Source organism: Hypoxylon fragiforme (genome assembly GCF_022984875.1).
Source record: "Hypoxylon fragiforme strain CBS 206.31 chromosome Unknown GGS25scaffold_4, whole genome shotgun sequence".
Classification (NCBI taxonomy): Eukaryota; Fungi; Ascomycota; class Sordariomycetes; order Xylariales; family Hypoxylaceae; genus Hypoxylon; species Hypoxylon fragiforme.
Window position 1 is genome coordinate 372,149 of NW_026054759.1, and position 24,104 is coordinate 396,252.

Here is a 24,104-nt window from a genome sequence, read left to right on the forward strand (position 1 = left end):
ATCTACCATTTTGTACAATACGAACCGAGACAAAGTAAAAAAAAAATTCATCTCAGCATGAGATCTCAAACCCCGCCCCCTCCCTTCCACCCATTTTATCCAACTAGGATTGGAGAAAAGTTCTCGAAGGGTCGGGATCGGTCGATTCGATGCGACGGTGACAGACAGACAGACAGACAGACAGCCCCCGGACTTAGGTATTATATTCGCCCCAGTTCCCAAGTCACAGTCCCCCAGTCCTGCCAATAGTGAAGCAAAACGGAAATGGATCGCGAAGCGGGACGGGACCGAACCCCAGCCAGCCAGCAATACATCGCCCATCTCCCTAGCTGGGCGAACAGTTGAGTGCTTGATTGATCGATCGATACCTATTTTTAGCCAGCAACCCATAACGTAACTGCTATGTTATATGTACAATACATACATACATACATACATACATACATACATACATACATACATACATACATACATACATACATACATACATACATACATACATACATACATACATACATACATACATACATACATATACATAACTAGTAGATGCCTACATAGCTCGCAACGACACGTGAAGCATTTCACTACCTATGTACCAACTACCTACCATCCAACTATGCCGTATGTATACTCCGGCACGAGTACTTCGTAGGCAGACAGACAGGCACTATTTACTCCAAGGTAGTAAGTAGTTAGCATTTCCCCCGTAAACGCAACTTTTCTACCCCGGCAAGCCCTCCTATTGGTGCCTACTAGGTAGGTAGGTACCTAGTTAATACCTACATGTATCTACATAAAAACCCCAAGCGAGGAATACAGGGAGGAGGGGAAAGGAAACATTAAACATTGAAAGGAAAGAAAACAAAACAAAACAAAAGAAATACGAAGTATATTTCACGGACTTAACTAGCACATAAGAGTCGGCCGTTAATGGCACGACACACACACACACCCACTGCCTACCTGCCCGCCCGCACGTGATACCTCAACGATATCCTTCCTTCCTTTCTATGTATCTAGGTAGTTAGTAAGCTATGCGGCTGAGCTCGTATCCAACGTACCTACTTGGCTTGGCCCGGCTTGGGGTTTGGGTATCTATGCATCCAGCTCACGCGACGACCACTGAGCGAAGGATGACCCCCCCCCCCCCCCGCGTTCGTTCGTTCGTTTGTTGCTGACACTATGGAGTGAATATGAAATATGTACATACCTACGTATACCAGTTACAGCATTTGAGGATATTATGATGAGGAGCTAGGCAATAAGTCATTAGACGAAGCTCAAGGCACAAAGTAGTTGAATTCAAGCTTCCTTTGAAGTTGTTTACTATCCAGCGCTCAAAACTCTACTGAATTCACTAGGTGCAAAAGGGACTTAATCACCGGGTTGGGGCACAATTTGGTTAGAGAAAGTCAGTCGATTCAAGTGTTGAAAACTCTAGCAAAGGTATTCCGAATACCTATCTGACCTGTTAAACATTTTTGTAGTGTAATCCTGTAGCCGAAATGGCCAGCCAGCTTTGTGCTTTGCAGCAAAATAATCTTCCAGCTCTTAACCTGCTGTTCATTCAAATCATCCTTTTCCCCTTCGCCTATGATACAATTCGCCATTACATACCTATGTCACTTCATCAAACCTTGGCTGATGGTCCTTGTGTGGGGCGAGGCCTAGAGACTAGGAAAGCAGTTCGAGGACATCGTCGAGACGACTGGTTTCCTTTTTATCTCTCGCCTTGTCCTGGAAGGCTAGATTGACAAGCTCTCGCTTTTTATCCTGGATGCCCAAGACACGCTCTTCGATGCTATCATCCATAACCAGCTTCCAAACTGTCGTCTCTCGAGTTTGGCCTAGACGATGTACTCGGTCGACAGCTTGGTCTTCGATGGCCGGTGCCCACCCTGTCTCCAGTTTAGCAGAAGGATCTTTGCGATAGAATGAGTAAGTGATGCTTACACGAATCCACAAGTATAACCGTGTCAGCAGCGACCAAGTTCAAGCCGACACCGCTTGCACCTAGACTAGCGAGCATGATTCGTGTGCTCGGATCATTGGTTAATGCATCGATCGATTGGTCGCGTCGAGCTATTGTCATCCATCCCTCAAGGCGGCAATACTTGTACTCCATCTCATCCAGTAGCTTTGCAATAATGGCAAGGAAGGAAGTCCACTGGGAGAATATGACCACTTTGGACTTGGGATCCTTGAGCTTAGCCCTCAGAATCTTCTCCAGGGCTTCTGTCTTCGAGCTGTGTGTGTCGCCGTCAAAATCATCGTTAGTCTCGGTGACTGGTTCAATCCCAACTATAGAATCTGCAGCCAACGGTTGGCGGCACATTGGACATCTGGTATCTCTCTCGAGGGCTTTCATTATGCATGCTTGTCCGAAACGATGTTTGCATGCCGTGATGACAGGAGTATGAAGGCCAAGTGCATCGGTGCAAATTGGACACTCCTCTCCTTCGTTCGTGGCAGTAAGAAGGGCCTGCTGCAATATCTTGAGATTTTCCGGGGTGAATTTCACCAGCTTCTCACCTTCGAGAGGTTTAAGCACATTCTTCGCCTGTCCTCCGCACAAGGTCCAATGACAACATCTGCGGAATGCGTTAGCTACGGCACGCTATATTGGCTCTACTAACAAGGTGTGGCTAGGTCGAGGTTACTGAAACTTACAACTGTCTAAGGCGAAGAAGCTTCTCTAGAACACTTGTAAAATGTACCTGGGGGCCTCCGCCATGGCCGGCGCCCCCTTTTCTGCGTCGATACAATTCTAACATTTCTGTAGTCTCGGACCTGATACGTTCTTGTTAGCACTCACTGCGGTGCACTATACAATTACACTATACTCACATCAAGGTATCGTATTTCACCTTCTCCTCCTCCCTAAACTTGATCCGATGAACGTATTCCGTTTTGGGGGGTAGCTTTAGGTCGACAAACTTCATATCTTTCCTTCGACGAAGGCAAAGATCCTGTGTTAGTGACTGGAACAGCTGCTTAGCCGTGGTGTGGCTGCTACTATCGCTTCCTCCGCCGCCGGTTAGAGGCCTGTCAATCAAATTCAAGAATATCGAGGCCTCTTCAATTCCTCCCGTCATCTTGAGGAACTTGAGCGCGGATAGGAAATCCTTAGGTGCGTTGATGCTAAAAGCGCAGGGGGTCAGTGCCGGCTATACGGTATTAGGGGTAGGCTGGGTTAGAAAGAGCCCACTGCTAGTAGTGATAAACTCACATTGGTGTACCAGTTAGCATCCAGCTAGATTTAGCCTGCAACTGGAACGCTGCCTTGGCCCTGCCAGTTGCGTAGTTTCTGATAGCGTGAGCTTCATCCAGAACAACTCGACGCCACTGTACTGAGAGCAGCGGCCCATTCTTAAGATAGTCAGTACGTAGCTTATCGTAGGTAGTAATAACGATGTTGTGTTTCAGCAGATCATTCTTTGTATATGAACCGGCCTTGTGATATCGGAAGACACGTGGAAGATGATCTTTCTTTACGTGCCGTTGGATCTGCTGTTCCCAGTTGCTCATTACACCAACCGGTGAGACGATCAGAGTTGGGCCTGCATCAAAGCCGCTCGCCATGATGAGACTTATAACCTGGAGGGTCTTGCCCAGGCCCATGTCATCAGCAAGCACGCCTCCTGACACCAATTTCGGAGGAGTGGCAGTGGTATGACTCGAGACAATGTTGAGGAAGTTGTCACGGTTGTCCCGTTTCCACAACTGCACAACGTCTTTTGATCCAGGGGCAGGAAGTAGTGGGGTTTCTTTGGAAATCATCCAAGCCAATCCCTTTGTAATACTAATCAGTAGAATTCGAGTCTAACGGAAGGTGATGCATCTTACCTGAAGTTGGTACGGCAATAGTTCTGATTGAATACTCTCGGGTTGCTGCGCCTTGGGCATCTTGGATAGGGCATCTTCGTTCATAGCGAATACGTCGATAGAAGGGAGGTCACCCCTGAACTGTACGGCTTCACTATCTGCTACCAAATCCTGTAGTAGGTCTTGCTGTTTGTCGTCAGTGGTCCCCAAACCAACCGTGGATGCGTTGCATTTAAGGCGCATGGCGACGTTCTTTTGGGCTTCCGCTGCCTGCCTAGTAGCCTTGAGCTGTTTCGCCTTCAAAAGCTTGTCGTCTTTCAACCTCGCTTCTAAGTTAAGGCGGGTTGAAGGATCGCTCGGACCATAAAAGGACAAACGAACAGGACAATGAAAGGCCTCTTTTTGACCGGTGAGAACACCTTCCAGCACGATCTCGTGGTTGTCGATGTAAGGTGCGAGCTTCGAAACGAGCACAGCAGGAAGGTGTCCGATCTGATTTCGCATGACATTATCAACGCGAACGGCATTTCTATCGTACTGGTTGCTAGGCTCGCGGCATAGTATAACTCTCTCGCCAGGGTTCACGACTCCACCGTAGTATCTAACACCTACAATCTTGTTGTCCAAAGTTCCATACAGTTCAAAGGAGGCGGCTAGGTCATCATCTCCAACATTGGGATCTGGGACATCGTCACCAACATCCTCCTCGAGCCAAGATGGTTCCGGCTGATATCGAACAGCATGGCCAAGAGACGAAGGGGGAGGTGCTGAATAGAGAGATGGTCTCGGCTGATATCGAACAGCATGGCCAAGAGACGAAGGGGGGGTTGCTGAATAGTGCTGAGAACTGCTGGAAGGTCCCAAAGTCTGGCTTGAGGGATTCCATGTCTGGCTTGAGGAACGGGAAAAAGACCTGTTATCATGGCGAGGGACCTTGGACTGCTTCTCACCTAGGCCATTTCCAGAAGGAGAACGTTTTTCGCGTGGCATCGTGTTGGAGCCAACCAAGATTGGTCTGGCTGGCTGGCTGGGTTAGGACAGTCTTAGAATTGAGTTGGACAAATTTATTTTGTACTTGGTTATTTTAATAAGAGTTGAAGTGTGTTTGTGAAGAAGCAACGTGATGGACTGAGACTTAGTACCTCGCGTTTGTTGTTACACACATGCATAGATTTCAATGCTAGACGCCTAATAGGTTAGGTAAATATGTACTGGCCAACCTTTGGTTTGTAGCAACATTGAACCTGATACCTATTGATAGTGAAGAAGAGAAGCGAAGAAGAAAAGAAAGGAAAAGAAGAGAAGAGAAGAGAGAAGGTTATTCTATAACTCTATTTTCCGTGAAACGTCAACCTTGACTATTAGGCAGGCGGTACAGGTACAGATAGGTATTCTGACGCGCTTCCTTGTAGGTATGGCTTCGATTCGCGACTGCCCTCATATACTACCAATAACTACCCTAACCTAGGTAAGTAAACAGACCGTAATCACGTGATGATTAATTGTTGGCTTGTGCGTTACTAGTAATGCCTTATCATGATGAAGTATGTACCTACATGTAGTATTGGTAGTAGATACAATGATGTTGTATTATGGCCACATCAATTGAAGTCAATTCCAAGAATATAGATTCGTCGTGACGAGAACATGAGGTGGTGTCTAAAGTTGCATGTGTAGTTACATTTTAGTGCATATAAATTGTTCTACAGTTGTTCTATATATGTACCTAATTCGGATTCATTAGCCAACAAATTTAACAAAACGCCCTGAGGCGTAACTACATCTTAGGTAGGTAAAGTACCTAGGTAATTATGTAACATCACATTAATTGATTGAAGTAAACCAATCAGAGGTGCAAGGATTCGCACTGTCAGTACTTAGAAACGCCAACTAATCTTCTTTAGTAGATAAGGGCGGCATCGGTAGGATACAGTACGGCTACTGTCCCGTCCTTTTCGGATCTCGCCATCGGGTCCCGGCAAATGAGACAAGACCTCGATGGCGCAATCCGAGCTAGGCCAAAACAACAGGACAGACGAATGCTAAATTACTACGAGACCAACTGCAAAGAACCCAATCTTCCCTTCCTCTTCTCACTTCACTTCATAGCGGTCTGTAGAATCGTTCCAAGTTGCCAAAATAGCAAAACGCTCGACTTGTATTCTCATCATTCTAATTAAACATACTATCTATCGCTCCCGGAACTCGACTGTCTTGTGTAGGCAAGTCCCCCTTTTTCAACCCTTACACATGAAGTCATGTCTACCTGCCTATGTCTACACAAAAGTCCCGCAAAGCGTTACCACTATTAAGTAATTAGGAAAGGGAATTCATTGCGTCATCCGACCATATCGCCAGCCACTACCCAATATCATGTTGTTGGTCTTGAGAGAGGGTTTCCCCTGCCAAAAGGAAGGGAGAGAAAACGCAAAAGGGCAAAAACACCATACGCCTTCTCAGTCATGGTCACATCTTAGCCCTAGCTAAAAGGGCGTTTCTTAATCCTCTACTCGTTCACCAAACTTCGAGTAGTTACCACACTTGGGAACATGTGTCATCTTACCCGTCTTGGGGCTGAAGATATTACACCCGAACTTGGCCACGTTCGGCGGAGTGTACACTGATATCGTTAGCCAAGCGGCATGAAGACACACTCTACAGAAGGATACCTACGGTGTAAGGATACGGCATAGTCGCTGCCTGGGTTGGCTACCTGGTGCAGCCCAAGATTGTCTGCCATATACGCAACGGCACCTTCCTTAAGGGTGGTTTCTTTTTTGATCTGCATCGGCGCCTCTTTGCCGTCCGGGTAGTCGTACCGAGTCTCGGTGATGCTGCCCCGGAGGACCCTCATTAAGCAATGAGCGTTGCCATGGTCGTGGATAGGGCTCGCTTTGCCTGGCGTCCATACGAGGATGAGCTAGATTTGGGGTTACAGGTCAGCATCTAATAACCTAAGCCGATGGGGCGAAGAGGGGGGATGTCATAGCTCGACATACCAAGTTCGCTTTGCCGTTCCCTTCGTCGACGAGATTTCTAGTGTACGCCATGTTGGCGTTTCCTAAGGCGTACTTGGACCATTCCTTTTCATCGGAAACGTATCGCTCCATTTTAAGTGTTAGATCTCCGACGTCTACATCTTCCGAAGTCAAACCCGACGATGGACCCAGAATGTCCTTGATGTCCTGGACGAGAGTCTCGAAGCGGTTCATGTCGAAGACGATTGGCGATTAAACTTGGTAAGGTAGTTCGATATATTATCCGATGATGATATCCGATGATGATATTGGGCACTGGCAAAGCAAGTCGTCGATGAAAGGGTGATAGGTTGATGAGAGCTAACTACCTAGGGTATGTTTATAAATAGGGGTGCGGGAGGTGTGGACGGTATAGAGAATATGGACTTTGGAGGGCATGAAAGAGGTGGGAAAGGTGTGGAGTAGCGGTGTCTCACGAGTCTTGCAACCTTTTGTGCCTCCTGACTGCCGACTCCGCTTTTCCTCTGCAATGACGGACGACCTTCCCTCTAATTTTCTGGTTTTCTTGAGATGGGTGCTGTGTGCTGCCGATTTCCGGCGGATGAATTACCTGGTTCTTTCCCTTATCGTCAGGGAAAGTAGGGGATGGAAGGGCCATGCTTGGTGATAAACTAATACAATTCTTTGTGATTGGTTGGGGAGAAGTTGAAAGAGGAACATAGGTACGTAATCGTGGCCTGTTCTCTCTCTTTTATTATCTTTTTCTCATGGGTTGTTCTTTATTGCAGTCATTATGCGCATGCACGACGACAGAAATCGCAAGCATTGGACCTGACTATTCATTTCTAGAGATAATCGAGAATATTGTACGAATCGAATGAAAAAAATCCAACCCAATTCAATTTCATTTGATGTTAATTGATGTGACGGTGATGGTAGATGTTTACTATGTCAATAAAATAAGAAGGAAGTGGAAAAAGTGAAGATAGCGGGTTCGACCGCTAAACCAAGTGAACTGATAGTCTGATAGGGATGGCCCACTGTCTACCCCACCAAAGGGTTAATCATAATGGCTTCCAAGGTTCCGACTAAGATACGATTAGATGTCCACGGGTATCAATTGTTGCCGCTAAAGTGAAGAAGCCTACTACATATGTATGTATGTACTAGTAGTACATGTAGTACATGTAGTACACGAGTTATCTAACTTTGGCCGTTCTTCTTCCGATCCGTTGCATCGAATTTTACGCTTCCTTCCTTTAACATCATTACCTACCTTAGGTACCTAACCCTACCTACCTATACATAGGCCGGCGTCGTCCTTCTCAATTTCGATGTCGAACCAGGCATCGAACGACATGGGCAAATACTTAGGGGGAAAATACAATGGGATCCTCCTAAAGATGCGTATGTGTCCTGTGTTGCACTCCAATGTTGAGGCACAAACTCTTTAAGCAACCAAATCAAGCCAGTCTAAGGTATGAACGCCGCTTAGAATATCTTGGCGATGGGTAATTATCTCTAGGAACTGCTGACTACTATTTATGTCTCGTACGTTTGAAGCAGCAAGAATCCAAAGGAGGCTCAATTACGTCTTTCGGGATAGTACACCACTGCGAGTAAAATACCTAATCATAAGGACAAAGGCTAGTGTATACGAAGATAAGATCTATTTTTAAGGAGACTATTGGCTTTCATAATTATAAAGTCGAGTTGCTAAATAATGCTCCTCTCCTTTCCTCTCCTTTCCTCTCCTCTCCTCTCACATGCTCACATGAAGCGTTCAGAGAGAGACATAAGGTAAACCTTCAACCTGTGCTTGCGCTTCATAATCAGTATTAATCATCATATAGCTATCGTTATCCGACTCGTTGAGCAAGATACTAGAGACGTAGAATTTGGCGGCGGATAGAGCCTGAGCTTCGAACTGGCTCTGCTCGCTGTCAATCAAGTGACGTGGGTCATGCTTCCAAATAAAATGCCCCAAGAAATGCGCAACTAGCTCGTCTTTATTGTCTTTACTTATTTGAAAATCATTCTCGATGGCTATTATGCCGCGTTGAGCAAAGTAGATCAGCGCGCCATAATCCTTTCCTGGATCAGTCGTTGATTCCGGAGCCTCTTCTTGCGGTGCGGCACTCAGAATGCAGGAGCTCATGGTGCGGAGCATTTCTGCTGGGGAGATAGTGAACTTTGCTAGCCCGGATAATTGCTCCCAATAGCACTGATGACTTCGTGTACCTTGCATCCACCGTTCGAACAAGTATACGAATAGCTGGACTTGGTGCTTTGGCACGTTGGCGTCACTATCTTTGCTCAATTCGAGCGGCAGCATGTTAAAATGGGCAAGCCTATCAGCCCAAGACGGCACGTCCTGCAGCTGCTGCCGAACCCAGCAGAAAAGATTCCATATATAATCAGCAGTCGAAGAATCGTGTCGTGGGTAAAAATACCGCGGGTTCTTCTCGATGATATGGAACTTGGCGACGATAGGTCTGTAATAGTGGGCGTCCTCTGGGTCTTCCCTGTTCTTAGGCCCCTCGTTACCAAGGCGCTCTATGACCCTCCCAAGAACTGCATTGAATCGAACATGAGAAACGAAATCAATCCAGTGTGCATCGTACTGTAGTATGCGGAATAATAGATCCTGGATGATGTTCTCCATAGAAATCGGTATGTTGAGTCTTGTCGATTGCTCATACGTTTCCACTACTTCTTCTACCAATTTGTGAAGGTCTTCTGTAAGGACCTGGTAGCAGGGTTCTTTGAAGACGCATAAAAACTGATCACACAAGTTCCTATATCTTCTAGTAGTTATATCGCCTTCATATTCGATGTCGCTTCTCTGATAACCTTCATGCATGGTGTTGCTCGTGGTCTGGTCGGATTTCTCGTTTCTATACTTCGTCCACTTCCACTTCTCAAAGCGGTATCGATATTGTTTTTCCCTGAAGAGCACCGACCCCGGTCAGCTTAGCTTCCATAACGTTTGCATACACAAAAAAGGTCTTTGGGTATAGGTAAGGTGCTAAAATTGAATAGATAGAAGTCATTGGCTAGCAGTGTGACAAACAACAACAGCACGGATGACATACGAGGCATTGAAACGCTTTTCAGTTCGTGTCCGATGCATTACCACTTTCACTGGCAGATTTTCGACCAAATACAGTTGTTCCAAATAAGGCTTGAGCTGGTCCCAACGGTCATCAGGTATACGCGGAGCATGAGGCAGCCGTTTGGTGGTAGGTTTAGGCCGTATAGTCATGATGGGCGCTGGTAAATTGACGAGGGCTACCTGGTCTGTTAAGTCGCTCGAGGTCTGTTGAAGCATATGTGAAGACATGTGAACTGTGGCTGGACTGGTTTGCTGTGTGAGGGATTCATCAACCACTTACTTATACATTCATGCATGCCTTGGTAGGCACCTTATATACATTGGTCCGGCGGTCCTGATCACCCTAATGATCATTAGAGTTATGGTGATATACGACTTGCTCACCATCGAAGCAAGTTTGGAATTCCTAATTTCACCTCGCCTAGTATAAGGGGAAAAAGTGCGAATGGAATTTCCAAACACTTCCCAGCTCAGCCTCTATAGATACCTAACATGTCCTGGTGTCACCACAAAGGATTGCGTGTGCGTTAAGAAATACCCTCCACCAGCGTCGGTAGGCTCATTGGAAATCTCAGCCAGAGGCAGCGAAGGAAGATATATCGATGCAGAGCCGCACGTCTCAGACCATTGCGGTAGATTCTCCACACTCAACCCGCCATGTGCCATCATTGTCAGTTTTCCCGTCGTTCTCAGATTTCACCATGGTCAAAGCCCCGAAGCAGCGTGATAGCGATACATTACTCGTGGGCGTGGGCGTATGGTGCGAAGAAGAACTAGCCGAATATCAGCGACTAAGAGACGTGGTCCCTACACCTGGCAAGGAAGGATATCAAATCGAGGCGGGAAGTAGCAAGAAGCTGCCGCATCATTTTCCACCGACAGTGGTCCGAAGTTTCCAGGACGAATGCAATTCGAGAGGACAGCCAAGGCGGAACGATAAACCACTGATACAAAATTATGAAGGCCCAGGAGTTGTGGCAACGATTTGGATGAACTCAAAATGCACTTTGAATGTCCTCAATCTCCGTAGTTGGAGTACTGGGGAATGGCAGACCAGGGCAAGCGAGGAACCGGTACAACTTTCATTGCCAAATGAGTAGAAAAGTGCACTTTTAACAGGTAAGTACCCTCCATGTACCAGCGCGTAACACGGGTGTAAGCAAAGATGTTAACGCCAGAAATCAACCATGGACAGGACTACTGACTGGATTAGCAATTGAGCAATTGGCATTTCTTCGACGCAGATGATATTTAGTTACAGGGGAACCTGGGCGAGAGGACCTAACATGGTCGGACGAGAGAGAGGGATGTTTACCTACCTGTAGGGACTACCTGGGAAACTCATGAATATCGGATATAATACTTACTGCCTACCTACGCTAGGTTCACTCTGAATAGAGGAGCATAATAAAGGAAGGTATCACACACTCGCTCATGGCAGCCAACGAGCGCAGCAGTTTTTCTCATACCTAGTTGAGTTGTCCTTCGACATATCTACACCGAACTTCCCACCTGCCCCCGACTACCAAGTACGTAGTAGGTACCTACTAGGTAATTACGACAGCGCCAGTACCTAAGTATGTAGCAGGAAACGTCAGCGTTGCATGGGGACCGGCAAGGCAGGTTATAGGTATGTGACTTACCTACCACTTGCCTATAACTTACCGAACGCAGTCCGAGCGAGCATAGCCCCGACTCGTAGAATAAATAAGAATACTTAGGTGATTTTCTCTCTCTCTCTCTCTCTCTCTCCTGTGCGATTTCCCATACATAGGTGTCTAGGTAGCAATACCTATGCTTAGCAAAAAAAAAAAAAAAAAAAAAAAAAAACAAAGCGAGGCTGACCCGTAGACGGATGCAAGATAGTGACAACCCGGAAAAGGCAATCGGAAATGGGCGGGGGAAGGAAGGAGGGGAAGAGGAGAAAAAGGAGGCGTTGTGGTTGAAGGGGACATCGGATGCGAGTCTGTCACGTGTTGGAACTTCCAAATGGTAATAAAGGGGGGGGGGGGGACATTAGGTATTTCGCTTTTTTTTTTTTTTTTCCTGTGTCTCACTCAACTATTACTTCGCCCCTCGGAAATGTACGTTTATATGAAGCTTACGACGAAAGATTCTAGGCAGTTGCCAATAACCACATTGCTTTTGCAGTGTAGGTAGGTATGTAAGTGAAGTGGAAATTGGCTAAGCATTGGGTTTACCTGTCTGCCCGTGTAACTTGCTCTAGGTACCTGCATATGTTGACCGAAATTACATTTTGTTCTTGTCTGTCGTCTGTCTGTATGCAATGCATGTATAGGTATGTCCTGGTGAAATGTGGGATTTCCAAAGGGATCATGCAATGTTTGGCAGGCCGCGGACTGCGATCTTACTCCGTACATACCTAAGTTAGGTATGTACCGGTATCGTTAAAATAGGAAAATAGTCACGTGTGAACTACAAATGCACATATCAACTGATCTCGCAACTGAGAGTCTTACATACGAACATTACACAATTCAGCTCAGCTTCTATAATGAGTTACACCGTATCGTGTAATATGAGCATGCACTCCACTGCCCTTTATTTATTTAGACGTAGCTAAGTGCCTAGCCGACTAGGTATAATATTGAAGCTCCTATATCCCTTGTTAACATCATTCCTGTGTACTGGAAGCGCCGATATGAAGCCCATACTCCAAAATTATCAACGGAGAGGTGGAGAAGCTACTCTCAACTTTGACGAAAGAAAGAAGTTAATCCCGTTGCGCCTCTTAACCCCTTGCATAGAAGTAAAATCACGTGGATCTCACCCCCTATCCACCCCGGTCGAGACCTACTCTCCGACCATGTCAAGCTCACGCCCATGGCCCGGTTGCCGGGAGGATTACAGCCTTATTTTTCCAGCGGCAGGATCAGTCCCTTACCTCTCTATGAATTACTCCCGGGGCAGTAGCAATGGTTATCGAATTATAATTTTGTTCTGATCCGCACGACATCCGATTGGATTGTCAACTACACTAGGTAGGTAGACTCCTTGCCTGGGCTGAACAAACAGGGGGGTGGGTAGGAATAGTTCGATGGATGCTTACATCGGCTTTGCCGCCTAAACCTGCCATGTAAATCACAGTGCCTTGAGTGCACTAAGACTCGTCTCGGCCTACGAGTTCTCGCCTCCCGCCTCCCCGTCTAATTATACGCCATCAATTCACTCGAAGCATTTGAGCTGTTCACCAATCTCACACCACTACCAGGAGCTTCCGGTCGGCATTGACACCGCGGATGTATGTCATCATTGGCAGAGGTAAGCCCATGATTACCTACCTAACAGGGGGCATCTCTTGAGGAGCCATCCTGATATGATTCTTTCTACACGTGTCGCTGCTATGACTGTTGTAGCACACTGGCTTGCCGATGCGGATTTAGGGTTATCTAGTTGTTAGCTGAGAGAGATGCTGAGAATCAAGGCGATCCTATCATTGGGTAGCTATCTCGCTCTACTCGTCACGCATATGATGCCCAACATCACTGGAATGCAGCTTGGCAATGCAAGCCAATGTAGCACTTTGCCCTGTAGAGAGTTCGTCCACGCTGTTCCCAGTATCCGCGGACGAGGCTCCTCCGCAAAGATGCTCACGCATAGCCGAACCCAGGGATCTGACTTGGTGAAAGCTGCCCCGAGTGGTAAGTCGATGATCTATTGGATCCAATGCGGAAGGCAGTTGCCCTAAAGAAGCGATATGGATTTGCTGACCCAATCAATGTTTCCTAAAGCATCTTCAGCTCCTCCAGACCCAGAGGCGACTTTTTTAGGTGCCCAGGTGTGTAATGGGCTTGGTTTGCCAGAAGTTGAAGATCTGGGAGACCTCGATGCGGATAATGGTGCGCAATGAGCATTGGATCACATCTCTCCCGACGGCAATAACGCGTCCAATATTAGGTATCTGCCAATATGATCAAGAGTCGGTCAAGAAGTGGTCTGGAGGTGCAAGTCTAGCTGAGATATTGATCGAGGAATTGGATTTGGCGAGTAGATTTGATCCTAGTCTGGAAGTTCATGCTGACATGACAAATTTCAACTTCCATTCCCCAGAATGTTGATGTTTCCTTTGGCCACAAGGGGTTCGAAGCAGTTTTAGATAAATTAGTCATAAGCGTTATCCATTACTAATCTCAGCCACATATGAATTTTATATCATGTACATACCTTCTTCATCCGAAACATTGAGTTCTTGAAGAATGGCGGAGGTACTGGAGTTGGCTGGGACTCGATGTCGTTTTCTTTTTCCAGTGATACATATTTCCCCAGCCACTAATAACTCGGATTGAATGTTCTCTTAGTCAAAGTGACACCGGAAATGCAACAATAGAAGTACAAGACTCCTTCTAATACTTTAACCAGAGATGATTCGTTAAACCAAGAATATGAGGCAGGAAAAGACGACAATGCAAGATGATAGGTCGTTTCTTTCGTGTTTCATACGTACTACGTGCCCGTCTGCCGTACTTGCAGCTGTAGTGCGAACCACTTTGTATACTTTTGTATACTATGTAATATGTAATGTGCTAAGTTAAGCAGGTCATGCGCCTGTAATCTTTTACTCTTCCCTGTGCTTTTCAAGTTACACAACACCTGTAGAAGGTACTCTAGGTATTACTATGGACTGGGTAGGCACAGCTTACATGGATCTGACTGGAGTAAGGGGAACCAAATTGAACCTCATTCTTACTACTGAAGCCAATGGAGACGTCACCACTACATCATTACTTTCTCAGGTAGCTTAGCTTCCCCCGCACACGCCCATGAGACCCCACTATCGTCATTGAACAAGCCTCCAAGTTACAGGCCCTAGTGATACAGACCACTAATTTAGGTGTTCGTAGGTACATACCTACATAGAACTTCTGAACTTGAACTAATGTTCGTTTGTGCATCGAAAATTTCTTGATACTTTAAATAAGCAATAACCCGTTCCTTTTCTAAAAATTATCTCTTCCACCCTTCCTTGTCCTTCAAAAACTTATTCTCCGGACCTGGGTCTAGACCACACGAACCCTCGACTACCCCTATCCTAGCTTGTCTAGTATTTAACACGATCCCAGCGTTCATCAGTGACCGCCCACGATGGAGAGAATTCACCATAGTATGTATATATACCTAGTTTCTAGAAGCCTGCGTAGAAGTAGACGAAAATTAATAGTATATTAGTAAATCCATTCGCGAAGCGTGATTCTCACAGCAAGAATACTGTTATAACCTGGTATGTGTGATATTACCACCAATACATATGTCTTGCAAACACTAATATGTATTTAGTACGTTGTGATGCTATTTCGAAAACTGCAAATATAACACTTATTAACAAACAACAGACAAGGTTTTGACAACCATCACCTGGCTTTTGTCCATCATCGTCTCCATCTACTACACCTTCCACTCCCCTCACGATGGCGTCTGGGCTCGTCGTAGGATATGGCGTCAGAACGATGCGTATAACACCGCCTTCCAGATGAACCACATCATCGCCAGCATCTACTGGTAAGCCCCCATAATACTCCTCGCCCATTCATGTAGTACCCCCACCTAATGTAATCACATTTAGGATCGTTCTCTTCATCTTCCAGGGAGTCTACATCGGCCACCTCTTCTCCGGCAATGTAGAGAAGGCAAACCAGGCATGCTCAGTGGGAAGCCACTTCATTCTCAACAACCTGCTCCACTTCGGCTTCGTCATGCTGTTTGTGCGTTCGTATTTCGGTTGGGCCGAGTTGTTCATCATCCTCAACTTTATCAACCTGTCGTCCCTGTACTTCCGCCACCCAGGCTATGCTCGCTTCATTCACCAACCCACTGTCTCAGGCCCCTTAGCCTGGACCTTCGTGGCAATCTACTGGAATGGTGCCATCATGGTCCCCCACCCGGCCTCGCTTGTTGCGCGCATCTTTGGCAATATCTTCATCTGGTCGATCCTCGTGTACGGGCTGTTCTTCATCGTCATATACAAGGTAGGCACCGCAACCCCCTCTTCACAACACAATGTGCATGTGTTGACTAACTATTTCACAGGATTACACCATGGGTTTCAACCTTAGCGTTTTGTCTGCTGCCATTGGGGTGTCCCAATTCTTCCGCCAGGTGATTGCGTTCCAGTGGATCTTTGCCTTTATCATCATGGCAATTCTCTTCATTGCGACGATTGTGGTCGCTATTCCCGCGGCTACTGGCAGAGGTTCCAAGGCCCCGGGTGCAGGTAATGGAGACACCGAGCGAGCACCCCTCCTTGGTGAGAATTAGAAAGAATCATCTTTTTCTTTTTCTTTAATCCAAAAAGCAAAGAAGAAAATATTTGAAAAAGGTGTTGGACACGATTTCATATGGCTTGCGAATGCTTGCGAATGATGGAGATTGTAATGCATTGTTGGGAGGAAAAAGTGATAACTTCCCGCTCATTTGGATACTGGGCGGTGCCCCGTACAACTGTCCTTTCAAACAACCCCTATTTCAAAATTTGTGTGTAATGGCGTTGGTGAGGAGCGGGATGTACCAGATTTCAACTGTTTGTATGCAATGTGGAATTGCTCTGCATTAGCATTTCATTGTTATCATTTTTAGCATCCTGCGTGGAAAAAGTAATTAAATAAGACCGGCAAATAAAAACACGATTGCTATGGAAGATGATGTTGAATAACTTCAAGTGCATACGTTGCTGTACACACTAACAGTGAGTCAAATATTGGTGATAACACTAAGTTCAGTGGGGTTGTCTCCCTAAATTATGGATTGGTCGCTTTTTCAGTCGTTAAATAATACAGCAATAACTTCACTCACCTGCAATTCACCCTTACCTTCCAACCCTCGCGATGTCGATTCGCGGAATCTTCCCCATCGGCATCGGCACCGATATATGTCAAATATCCAGAATATACAGAAACCTGAGTTCGGCCACGGGTCCGCGGTTCATCCATCGCATCCTCACACAGAAGGAGTTGCAAGAGCCTAGGACGTCGACGTTGCTGCAATGCATCCTCAAGTATGATGAGAAGCAGCAGCATCAGCACGAACACCAACACGAAAAGCGTCACGCTGATTCGTCACCCTATACCCCGAAGGACCCGGCGATACTTAAAGCAGCGGAGTTCATGGCAGGCAGGTAGGTGGATGCATGAGAAAAGGAGAAAGAGTGAAAAAAAAACAGTGGTAACTCATATCCGGGACTAGGTTCGCAGCGAAAGAAGCAGTGATGAAGGCCTTTGGGTTCCGGAAGATATTCTTTGGCGACGTCGATATCACCTACGAGCACCGTCTACCATCACCTGGGAATCATGGTGAAGAGATTAAGGAGGAGGGGGGGGAGGAATCTATCACTGGATCGTCACACCCGGACGAGAAAGAAGGAGACGACAGTAACAAGGGTAGTCCGCCGATAGCCGTGGTTAAGGGCGATGGAATGCACCGGGATGCGTATGCGCGACTGAGCATTAGCCATGATGGGGATTATGCTGTGGCCATGTGTTTGGCATATTTTAACGATGCAAAGGCGTAGGATTGTTAGGATATCTTCACTGTAGAAATAGTTGTATCAATTCTAATGCAAACAAATTCAAAGAAACATCAGATATTTAACAACTAGCACACCAATTACTAACTAGGTACATAGAACCAAGAATGACGCACTAAACCCACCCACCTAACTAACCTTAGGCCGATTGGTGCCCCACCTTAAAACTGAGGGGGACGAAAGAAGAGAGTTTATAAGCGCAAATAAAAGCAGCAGTTTCACCGAGGACGAACCTATCCCTTTGAAAAAAGTGGCGTGGTTCACTGTGAGTCGGTCTCTTAAAGCGAACCAACATTCAAAAACCATTAAAAATGAGACTGCTTGGCGCAATGGTAGCGCGCGGTCCTCCTATTTCCTGTACTCTATTGCAAGAAATACTTGGAGTGATAGACTGAGGTTGCGGGTTCGAGTCCCGTGGTGGTCGCATTAATCTTTTTCTTTTTATTTTAATGTTGTTTATCTTCTTCTGTTCGTCTTTTTGATTTATCTTGTTATTATTCTATCTTCTTCAACTCTTCTAACTAGTACGTTTTTGTCGTTCAATGTAACATTTTTTTTTCCCCAAACCGCAGTGGAAATAATTGTGCTGATGTCCTTCGTAGGATGCGTTCATGCTGGCTCCCGAACAAGGCTTTGTATGTTCAATACCCTAGGTATTGTTCGTTTCTTTCGCATCCATGACTGGAGTACCTGAATGAGCAATGCTATGTAGTGTTAAGCTTAAATAGTAGGTAGTTGTACCCAAGGATAGTACATAATAGTATTACATATGATTTCATCCGATATATGAAGCTAAATGTACATCAAATGTGATCAATTACTACACTCCATTAAGAGAACATTCGTACATACCAAGGTCTTTGATCATAATTCATTTCTCAACTTGAGGGTTCGACATATATGCACATGCATGTGCAGGTACTTGGGAGGTACTTGTTATAGGTACGAGTCCGTACGACATGTCACGGTACATGGAGGTAAGTACTTAGGCAGGTAGGATCGGAGATTTGATCGCTTTCCGGGGAAGGTACCTGGAAGCTTGAGCCGCAAGAGCAAACGACAAGGATAATATTGATTGGTACATGTACGTAACTGAAGTCAAAACATTTCGAAACTACAAACGTTTTCTTTTACTTCTTTTCATCTTTCTTCATACAAATGTACACACATACACACATACACACAATTAACGTCAAGATTGTCGCCTTGATCCATGATCAATTTGCTCATGTCACACTCTAATCTGCTCATAAATCTACACCGTAGAATACATATGTACCTTAAATACAATTTTGATACCTGAAACTCTGTTTCTTTTTTAGCTTCCCAAGGTTCTAAGGTTCTAAGGTCCTAAGGTTTCTACTTTTTTTTTATTTTTTTATAATTGTTATCTATATATCGCAATGGCTACCGATCTTGATTCTCCCAAACGCCAAATCACTCCCATACCCGTCCCCGTCCTTCCAATTTCCGTTCCCCAAAAACGACCTCTCGAGGACGACCACGCGCCTCCCATTTCCTCACCTCTCAACCCCAATCCCGATATAAAGCCTAGTAAAGCACAATCGTACGACGATTCGACCGCCATGGCGCGTGAAAAGCCAGCTAGAAATAAAAAAGATGCCGTCAAGAAGCGAGAGTCCAAAGCTGGTATTGGTACCGACAGCTCTAGAGCAACACCAGATCCGAAAGTCAAAGAGCTTCCGCCCAGCGAAGCATCGCCTCTGCGTTATAAGTTAGCGCCCCCGAAACCTGCCGACTTCGAGACTGCTAGAGGTCCTGTTTTCGTCCCTCATCATGAGGTTCCTGCTCTTGACGGATCTACCATTCAATTCTACCAGACTCAGGAACAGTAAGTCTCATTCCATCCATGACTACTAATCGCAACACAACTTGTTAACTGACACCTCTTTAGTGTCTACAATAAGAAGAGCTTTCATTATTTACACTGCATCGCCGACCCGACCTTCCCCTCGTCCTTTTACTACCGACAAACCGAGCCGGAACCCTTTGGTGCCCATATCAGCTTCGAGGATGCTGCGACGCATATGTACATGGACCAATTAGGACGGCATATTACCACGGACAAGGGATTCAGAACCGCAAGAGCTAATGTTGCCATTCGCCAGGGCCGATGGTATTGGGAATGCAAGATTACAAGAGGTGTTCTCAAGAGCAACACAGATGGAAGTGCCGAGTCGCATGGCCACGTACGTATAGGATTTGCAAGACGAGAATCTTCCCTGGACGCGCCTGTTGGGTTTGATGCCTATAGTTACGGTATTCGGGACGTGCAAGGCCAAAAGGTTCATATGTCGCGACCAAAGGATTTCTTTCCCCCAGGTGAAGATATCAAGGAAGGCGACGTGATCGGACTTGAGATTCAGTTGCCCTCGGAGCATCTACACCGAAAGGTCGTCCAAGGCCTGTACAACCCAGTTGTAGATGCTGCAGACGAAGAAGAGCCGACTGCGGAAGCGGCCAATATTGTTCGAGACCGAATACCCATCCGTTTCAAGCAGCACATCTACCTCGAAAAGATTGACTATCACACTACTAAGGAACTTGAGGATCTGATGAACCCGTCGCCCGCCGGTCCTTCAGGCACGATAGGCAGTAGACCCGGCGACAAACCGAACCCCAATCATCAAGTCCCAGCTCTTCGAACGCTCCCCAATTCTCACATCAAGATTTATAAAAATGGTGTGCTGATGGGCACGCCATTCACTGACCTTCTGGCTTTCCTGCCGCCGGCCTCGAAGCCTCAAGCCCAGATCGGCACGCGCGAGGGCATGGATGATGGCATGGCCGGATACTATCCCGCAATCAGCGTGTTCCGGGGTGGCGCTGCCGAGGTCAACTTTGGACCAGATTTCTGGTACCCTCCTCCCGATATCCTAGACGTGGAAGGGGACGGTGATGTTGAGATGGTGGACGTCGATGCAGATACGGTCCGAGTAGCAACGACCTCGACCGCGAACACGAAGCTGGATAAGGTTCGGCCAATAGCAGAGCGGTATGACGAGCAGATCGTGGAAGATGTGGTGGCGGATGTTGTGGATGAGGTCGACTTCTGGATGCAGGACGGGGCACGCGTAATCGACCGCACCGGCGGCCGCGATGCCAAGGCCGAGACCACGGCAGGCATCGCCCCGGGTCGTGAGGAGATCAAGGAACTCGTGCAGGACGATTAGAACTTGTCGCAACGCAGAAATGCCGCTTATTCTCCTCGACCCAGCACCGTTCCCCCAGCTCTGACCAGAGCCTCCTCTACGATGTCTCCTCTCGCCAGAGCTGTCACCAAGTCCAGGGCTTTCAAGGCTGCCGCCCGTGCTTCCGGCAGAGCTACCTCTGAAGTGTCCAGCACAGCCTCTCCCGATTCTGGTTCGACCGTCCCGTCTAAGAGGAAGGCTCCTTCTCCTCTAATGGACCCTTCTTGGGAAACTGAGAGTCGAAGCCCTCGCCGTCAGCGTCCGCGTTAGTAGGGGTGGGTAGATGAGACCCCTGGGGATAAGGGGAGAAGGTGAAAAGGTGAAAAGAGGTCTCTCCTAGGTACGCGGTTGACTGTATCAACCAACCTTCGATGATAATTTGGGTTGGATCTGCAAAATGAGGGAGTTATTTCTGAGATATGAGAGACGTGGCTAAGATTTTCTGGCCTCGTGTAATTTGGAAGGGCCTGTCTGAGATGTAGGAGGCTACCTACGAGGACGAGGCGACGATGTGAAGCTACCGGTACCTTACCTTATCTACCTCTATAAGATAGGTACCTGGCATGTAGCTGGTATTAGTAATAGTCGTATGGATGGATGTACATATGCCCTCAACCGCGTAGAATAGGGGGATGATACCTACACAACAAGTATGCGAAGTTTTTTACTTACATACCCAGGTGCTCGCTCTCAATGAAGTGCCGACTCACTATTTACTTGTTCAGTTCACAATGCTGTCGTGAATGCGTGAAGAAGGGTCTGCTATGCATTAGGTAGACTACATAATCCATTCGTTTCCTAAGTATACTACTTACTACTACTACTACTACCTAGGTTCTTAATGTTGTTTAATGCTGAGCTTAATTCTCAAATGAAAAAAAAAAAAAAAAAAAAAAAGAAAAAAAGCTTAACGTACTGATCTTGGAATCATTATATCGAGTTAATTTATTCACTTACATAAGGTAGGTACTGTACTTAGTTAGTTAGGTAGGTAGGGTTACCTGTGCAGATGATGGATAGGATATGTTATGCATAGGTACCTAGGTAGGTAGGTAGGTATGTAATATTTGTGAACTGGATTTAGATCTAGGGACGAGCGAGTGGTGTTTTTTTTTTTTCTTTCGTCTACCTAGGTAGGTATGTTATTACTAGACATTGCATTTCATCATCATCCTTATCCAAATGCCTATTATATACCTACACGCCTAGCACCTAACACCTAATGCCTACCCACCAACCTACCTGCTCACGTCGACAGTTAAAGGGAACTCGTTGCTTGCTACCTCGCTTGTTATTTCACTCACTTGGCTCACTTACTAACTAGCTAACTGCGTACCTATGCGTAAAACATTCACGGGGGTATCATCGTGTATTCTATACGCTTCTGTCCCCTGCTGTCCTATTCCCCGATCGCCCTACCTATTGCTCTATCCCACTATCCATTCATTACCTCTGTCTGGCCCTTACCCCTGACCTCTTTCCCGAGCCCTCGTTTCTCGTTTCTCATGTATACCCAAGTACGAATAGATATATCGCGTCAAATGTGGAAGCAGAATCGCAAACTAAAACCATGATAGCTGCCCATCCATCCATTCATCCTTTCCATAACTTCGTAAGCTTTAGAGATAAGGAAAAGCAGTTCCTCGGGTAGTAAGTAAGTAAGTAAGTAGAGCTGAATCGCTTACTCCTCGCCCCTTTGTTCGCTCTCCTTTTCTTTCCTCTTTTTTTTCTTTCTCTTCTTCTATTTTTCTGAGCTTTTCCCTTAAAGGCAATCACCAACAACCACTACAAACCTCGCACTCACGTCTTCCCACTCTCCACAGCCGACGACGGCGCCGCGGACACAGGCTGCAACGTCTTCGCATTCGGATCCGCAGCCTCCAACAACTTCGTCTCCTTCTTCCCCTCCCCATCTCCCTCATCCTCTCCCGCTTCCTCCACCTCGACCACGATCCCTCCCTCCCCTTCAGCGGCAGCAGCAGCTTCCTTCTCGAGTCTAACTTCCTTCCCCCTCTTATAGCAATACCACAGCGCGCTGAGGAGCAAGAAGACCGCGACGCTCCACAGCACGTTCGTGCCAACGAACGCGGGCCATCGCACCTTGAGCGCATTGACGATCCCCTTCAGCAGCCCGACCACGGCGCCTGGCTTCGTGACCAGCTCCATGAGGTTGCCCGCGCTCAGCAGCTTCTTAGCGCCCTCCTTGCCCGCCTCCTCGCCGACTTTCAGCCCCTGGGCCTCTGCGGCCACGGCCAGGAGCTCGGGGCCTAGGCTCGAGGTCAGCTTGTCGGGCAGCTGGGCGACGAGCTTCTTCAGGCTCTTGGGCAGCTTTTCGTAGGAGCGGGCTAGCACGTTGTCGCGGTCCTCGATGAGGTTTACTAGGTCCCCGTACGCCGTCGGCACACCGTTGACGAGGTCCTTGAGGACTTGGGTGAACCGGCGCAGGGTCTCGGCTGACTCGCGCGAGAGTGAGAAGACTTTGTTGTCGGTGGACGAGGCTAGGTTTAGGTCTTCGAGGACGCGGGCGATATCGATTTCTTCCTTTTGTGTTTCGTGTGGGGAGGGGGTGGAGTCTGCTGGTGGGACGGCAAGATGTTGCGTATCTGATGAGTCCGGGTGCTTGCCATCTTTATCTTCTTTATCATGGTGTTTTCCAGGCTTGCGCTTAAGGGTCATGTTCCGTGATAAGTTTGTTATAAAAGTGAAGCGCTTTGGCTTGTTCTGGCTATCCTTTTCGTCGCCTTGCTTGTCTTTGTCTTTTCCCTTGCCATCTTCCTTACCCTCCTTCTGGGTAGACTCTTGCTTTTTCCCGCTACTATCATCTCTGCTGGCAGTACTAGAAGAGTCACTATCGTCAAACTCGATCACCGGCGTTTTGATGCGCGGGGGCAAAGGCGGTGGTGTCTCATCATCGCCATTGCCGACGTTGCTGACAGCGCTATCTGACCGAGAGGTAAGGCGCTCAAGAAACTTCTCGTCATCTTGATCGAGGATAGGTGTGTTCTCCGCAGATTCTAGGACGACTTCGGGGGAGGAGGTAGATGCGGATGGGACAGCTTCGGCACCAGTTTTCTTCGCATTCTCTTTCCCTTTGCCCTTTTCTTCACTTTTCTCCTTTACTTTTTCCTTCCCCTTCCCCTTTTCCTCGTCTACTCGCTTCTTCTCAGCCTTATCCTCTCGGTGTTTCTTCACCTTTTTGGAGGTGAAATACTCCATCATCTTGCCGATCAATGCTAGATATAGTCTAAGAATAGGTGTCTAGATACCTATAGGGATGTAGATGAGTATGGCACTTGAGTATATGAATGTGTTCGGTGTTAAGAGAGAAAAGATGAGAAGAGAATAAATGATGAGCAGGACAAAAGTTAATAGAGGCCAAAGGTTGAACCTGTTTTATCTTTGTCCGAGCGATTGGGAATGATTGGTCAACATGT

The 24,104-nt window shown here is 46.8% G+C and overlaps 8 protein-coding genes and 1 non-coding gene across 9 annotated transcripts; 5 read left to right on the plus strand and 4 right to left on the minus strand.

The window, feature by feature from the left end:
* Positions 1–1,399: 1,399 nt before the first annotated feature.
* Positions 1,400–5,493, minus strand: GGS25DRAFT_484685 (SNF2 family N-terminal domain-containing protein). The gene is made up of 7 exons (XM_049260476.1): positions 5,385–5,493; positions 3,850–5,008; positions 3,233–3,795; positions 2,851–3,144; positions 2,674–2,793; positions 1,957–2,594; positions 1,400–1,901 (listed from the first exon to the last, which is right to left on the minus strand). The coding sequence occupies exons 2-7, from the start codon at positions 4,816–4,818 to the stop codon at positions 1,678–1,680; spliced, it is 2,808 nt and encodes a 935-aa protein (XP_049117391.1). The 5' UTR covers positions 4,819–5,008; positions 5,385–5,493; the 3' UTR covers positions 1,400–1,677.
* Positions 5,494–6,167: 674 nt separating this feature from the next.
* GGS25DRAFT_215510 (cysteine dioxygenase type I) lies at positions 6,168–7,141 on the minus strand. The gene is made up of 3 exons (XM_049256910.1): positions 6,828–7,141; positions 6,502–6,748; positions 6,168–6,448 (listed from the first exon to the last, which is right to left on the minus strand). The coding sequence occupies exons 1-3, from the start codon at positions 7,038–7,040 to the stop codon at positions 6,327–6,329; spliced, it is 582 nt and encodes a 193-aa protein (XP_049117392.1). The 5' UTR covers positions 7,041–7,141; the 3' UTR covers positions 6,168–6,326.
* Positions 7,142–7,868: 727 nt separating this feature from the next.
* On the minus strand, positions 7,869–10,347 carry GGS25DRAFT_215588 (uncharacterized protein). The gene is made up of 3 exons (XM_049256911.1): positions 10,202–10,347; positions 9,902–10,101; positions 7,869–9,754 (listed from the first exon to the last, which is right to left on the minus strand). The coding sequence occupies exons 2-3, from the start codon at positions 10,069–10,071 to the stop codon at positions 8,590–8,592; spliced, it is 1,335 nt and encodes a 444-aa protein (XP_049117393.1). The 5' UTR covers positions 10,072–10,101; positions 10,202–10,347; the 3' UTR covers positions 7,869–8,589.
* Positions 10,348–12,440: 2,093 nt separating this feature from the next.
* GGS25DRAFT_484736 (uncharacterized protein) lies at positions 12,441–14,443 on the plus strand. Its single transcript, XM_049260477.1, has 4 exons — positions 12,441–12,923; positions 13,154–13,203; positions 13,367–13,583; positions 13,674–14,443. Exons 2-4 carry the CDS (start codon positions 13,186–13,188, stop codon positions 13,790–13,792), a joined length of 354 nt encoding a protein of 117 aa, XP_049117394.1. The 5' UTR covers positions 12,441–12,923; positions 13,154–13,185; the 3' UTR covers positions 13,793–14,443.
* Positions 14,444–15,126: 683 nt separating this feature from the next.
* On the plus strand, positions 15,127–16,477 carry GGS25DRAFT_215792 (uncharacterized protein). Its single transcript, XM_049256912.1, has 4 exons — positions 15,127–15,160; positions 15,217–15,438; positions 15,503–15,905; positions 15,967–16,477. The coding sequence occupies exons 2-4, from the start codon at positions 15,410–15,412 to the stop codon at positions 16,192–16,194; spliced, it is 660 nt and encodes a 219-aa protein (XP_049117395.1). The 5' UTR covers positions 15,127–15,160; positions 15,217–15,409; the 3' UTR covers positions 16,195–16,477.
* Positions 16,348–17,506, plus strand: GGS25DRAFT_215827 (uncharacterized protein). Its single transcript, XM_049256913.1, has 3 exons — positions 16,348–16,467; positions 16,729–17,050; positions 17,119–17,506. The coding sequence occupies exons 2-3, from the start codon at positions 16,761–16,763 to the stop codon at positions 17,441–17,443; spliced, it is 615 nt and encodes a 204-aa protein (XP_049117396.1). The 5' UTR covers positions 16,348–16,467; positions 16,729–16,760; the 3' UTR covers positions 17,444–17,506.
* A 267-nt stretch (positions 17,507–17,773) lies between these two features.
* On the plus strand, positions 17,774–17,882 carry GGS25DRAFT_t35. The gene has a single exon. It is a non-coding gene; the product is annotated as a tRNA-Arg (tRNA).
* A 979-nt stretch (positions 17,883–18,861) lies between these two features.
* GGS25DRAFT_513713 (uncharacterized protein) lies at positions 18,862–20,652 on the plus strand (the record flags this gene model as incomplete). Its single annotated transcript, XM_049262909.1, has 2 exons — positions 18,862–19,310; positions 19,374–20,652. The coding sequence occupies 2 exons, from the start codon at positions 18,862–18,864 to the stop codon at positions 20,650–20,652; spliced, it is 1,728 nt and encodes a 575-aa protein (XP_049117397.1).
* Positions 20,653–21,780: 1,128 nt separating this feature from the next.
* GGS25DRAFT_484742 (uncharacterized protein) lies at positions 21,781–24,093 on the minus strand. Its single transcript, XM_049260478.1, has one exon. The coding sequence runs from the start codon at positions 23,887–23,889 to the stop codon at positions 22,471–22,473; it is 1,419 nt and encodes a 472-aa protein (XP_049117398.1). The 5' UTR covers positions 23,890–24,093; the 3' UTR covers positions 21,781–22,470.
* Positions 24,094–24,104: the final 11 nt, after the last annotated feature.